The sequence below is a fragment of the Crocuta crocuta genome, unplaced genomic scaffold (genome assembly GCF_008692635.1).
Source record: "Crocuta crocuta isolate KB4526 unplaced genomic scaffold, BGI_CrCroc_1.0 scaffold693, whole genome shotgun sequence".
Lineage (NCBI taxonomy): Eukaryota > Metazoa > Chordata > Mammalia > Carnivora > Hyaenidae > Crocuta > Crocuta crocuta.
The window spans coordinates 669,645-670,847 of record NW_027527545.1 but is presented as its reverse complement, the minus strand read 5'-3'; the positions used below and the strand labels follow the sequence as shown (position 1 = coordinate 670,847).

General features: G+C 69.6%; 1 protein-coding gene across 1 annotated transcript in view; it reads right to left on the bottom strand.

Moving 5' to 3' along the window:
- The window catches only part of RFX1 (regulatory factor X1), a gene marked incomplete at its 5' end in the record, with an annotated part of 21,645 nt that overhangs the window by 758 nt on the left and 19,684 nt on the right, over positions 1-1,203 (bottom strand). The window contains 5 exons of the mRNA XM_077765784.1: positions 7-79; positions 207-252; positions 338-491; positions 725-933; positions 1,015-1,164. Of these exons, the coding sequence (XP_077621910.1) occupies positions 7-79; positions 207-252; positions 338-491; positions 725-933; positions 1,015-1,164 (632 nt within the window). The remainder of the gene's footprint in view (positions 1-6; positions 80-206; positions 253-337; positions 492-724; positions 934-1,014; positions 1,165-1,203) is intronic.

The following is a 1,203-nucleotide window of genomic DNA, read 5'->3' as shown; positions in this document are numbered from 1 at the left end:
GGTGACTCGCCGCCGGCCGCCAGCGAGATGTCCTGGGGCAGCTCATCCTCGCTCTCCTCCTCCTCTTCTTCCTCCTCGTCTGGGGCACACAGTGCAGGCCCGGCTCAGCGTGTGGCGGCCGCAGCCCCAGCGCCTCCTGCTCCCCAATCCCCCCTGGTTCGCCGCCCCTTGGACTCAGGCCCTGGGTAGGGACATGCCTCGCCTACCTTTGTCCGGGTCAAGGGGATTCAGCGAGGTGGTCAGGTTGGCGAACTGCAAGGAGGCAAGACAAGGGGTAAGGGGCCCACCAAGGGGTGGGGGGGCCGGCCCCGCGCCCTGGGCGCCCCGCCGCGCGCACCTCGCCCATGACGGCAATGGGGGTCTCGCCCTTGGCCTGGGCCACGCGGTGCTCGATCAGGTAGTACATGTACTCGTCGTAGAGCAGCCGGATGAGGTGGAAAGAACCAAAGCTGGCGGCGCTGCGCAGGGTCAGGTCGCGGATCACCATGGAGCTGCAGGCGGCGGCGGCGAGGAGGCCGTCAGGCGCGGCCCCGCACTGGCTTCCCCAGGGCTCCCATCAGCGAGAGCAAAGGGCCATCACCCAGCCCACCGCCAGCAGGGCCGCCGCCTTCGCGAAAGGGCACCTGAGCCCCGGGAGCGGGCTCTTCTCGGTCCCAAATTCTTCGAGGAGNTGGTCCTCCCGCCCCGCCCCTTCCCACCCGGATCTCGCAGAGCCTGAGCGCACCTGTAGAAGGACCACTTAAGGAGGAAGAGCTTGGCGGCCTTGGGGAAGCCGGCGCTGCCCTGGTAGGGCTTAAGCACCTGGCTCACGACGCCGTCCAGCCAGCCCGCCCACTGCTCCAGGGAGTTCTGCTGCTGCAGGGTCACCTTGAAGTCCTGCTCCAGACGCTGCACCACGCGGTCCTCGCAGCGGCACACCCACGAGGCCTGCTCCTGGAATACAGCGGCCACGTGGCCGCGGCTCAGCCACCGGCCCTGGCCGCCCCGCCCTCACCTGCTCCGCCGCGCGCTCACCTGCACGTTGGCGAAGTCCACGCGGTTGAGGTCGCTCAGCATCTGGTTGATCTGCGCTGTGTTCTGCAGCACTGCCCGCGCCGCCTGCGCCAAGTGGTTGAGCGACGTGTAGCGGCGCAGCGTCTGCGCGAAGGCACCGGCTGCTGCCACCTGCGGGGCGGGGGGGGGGGTGGGGGGCTTGTGGCTTGT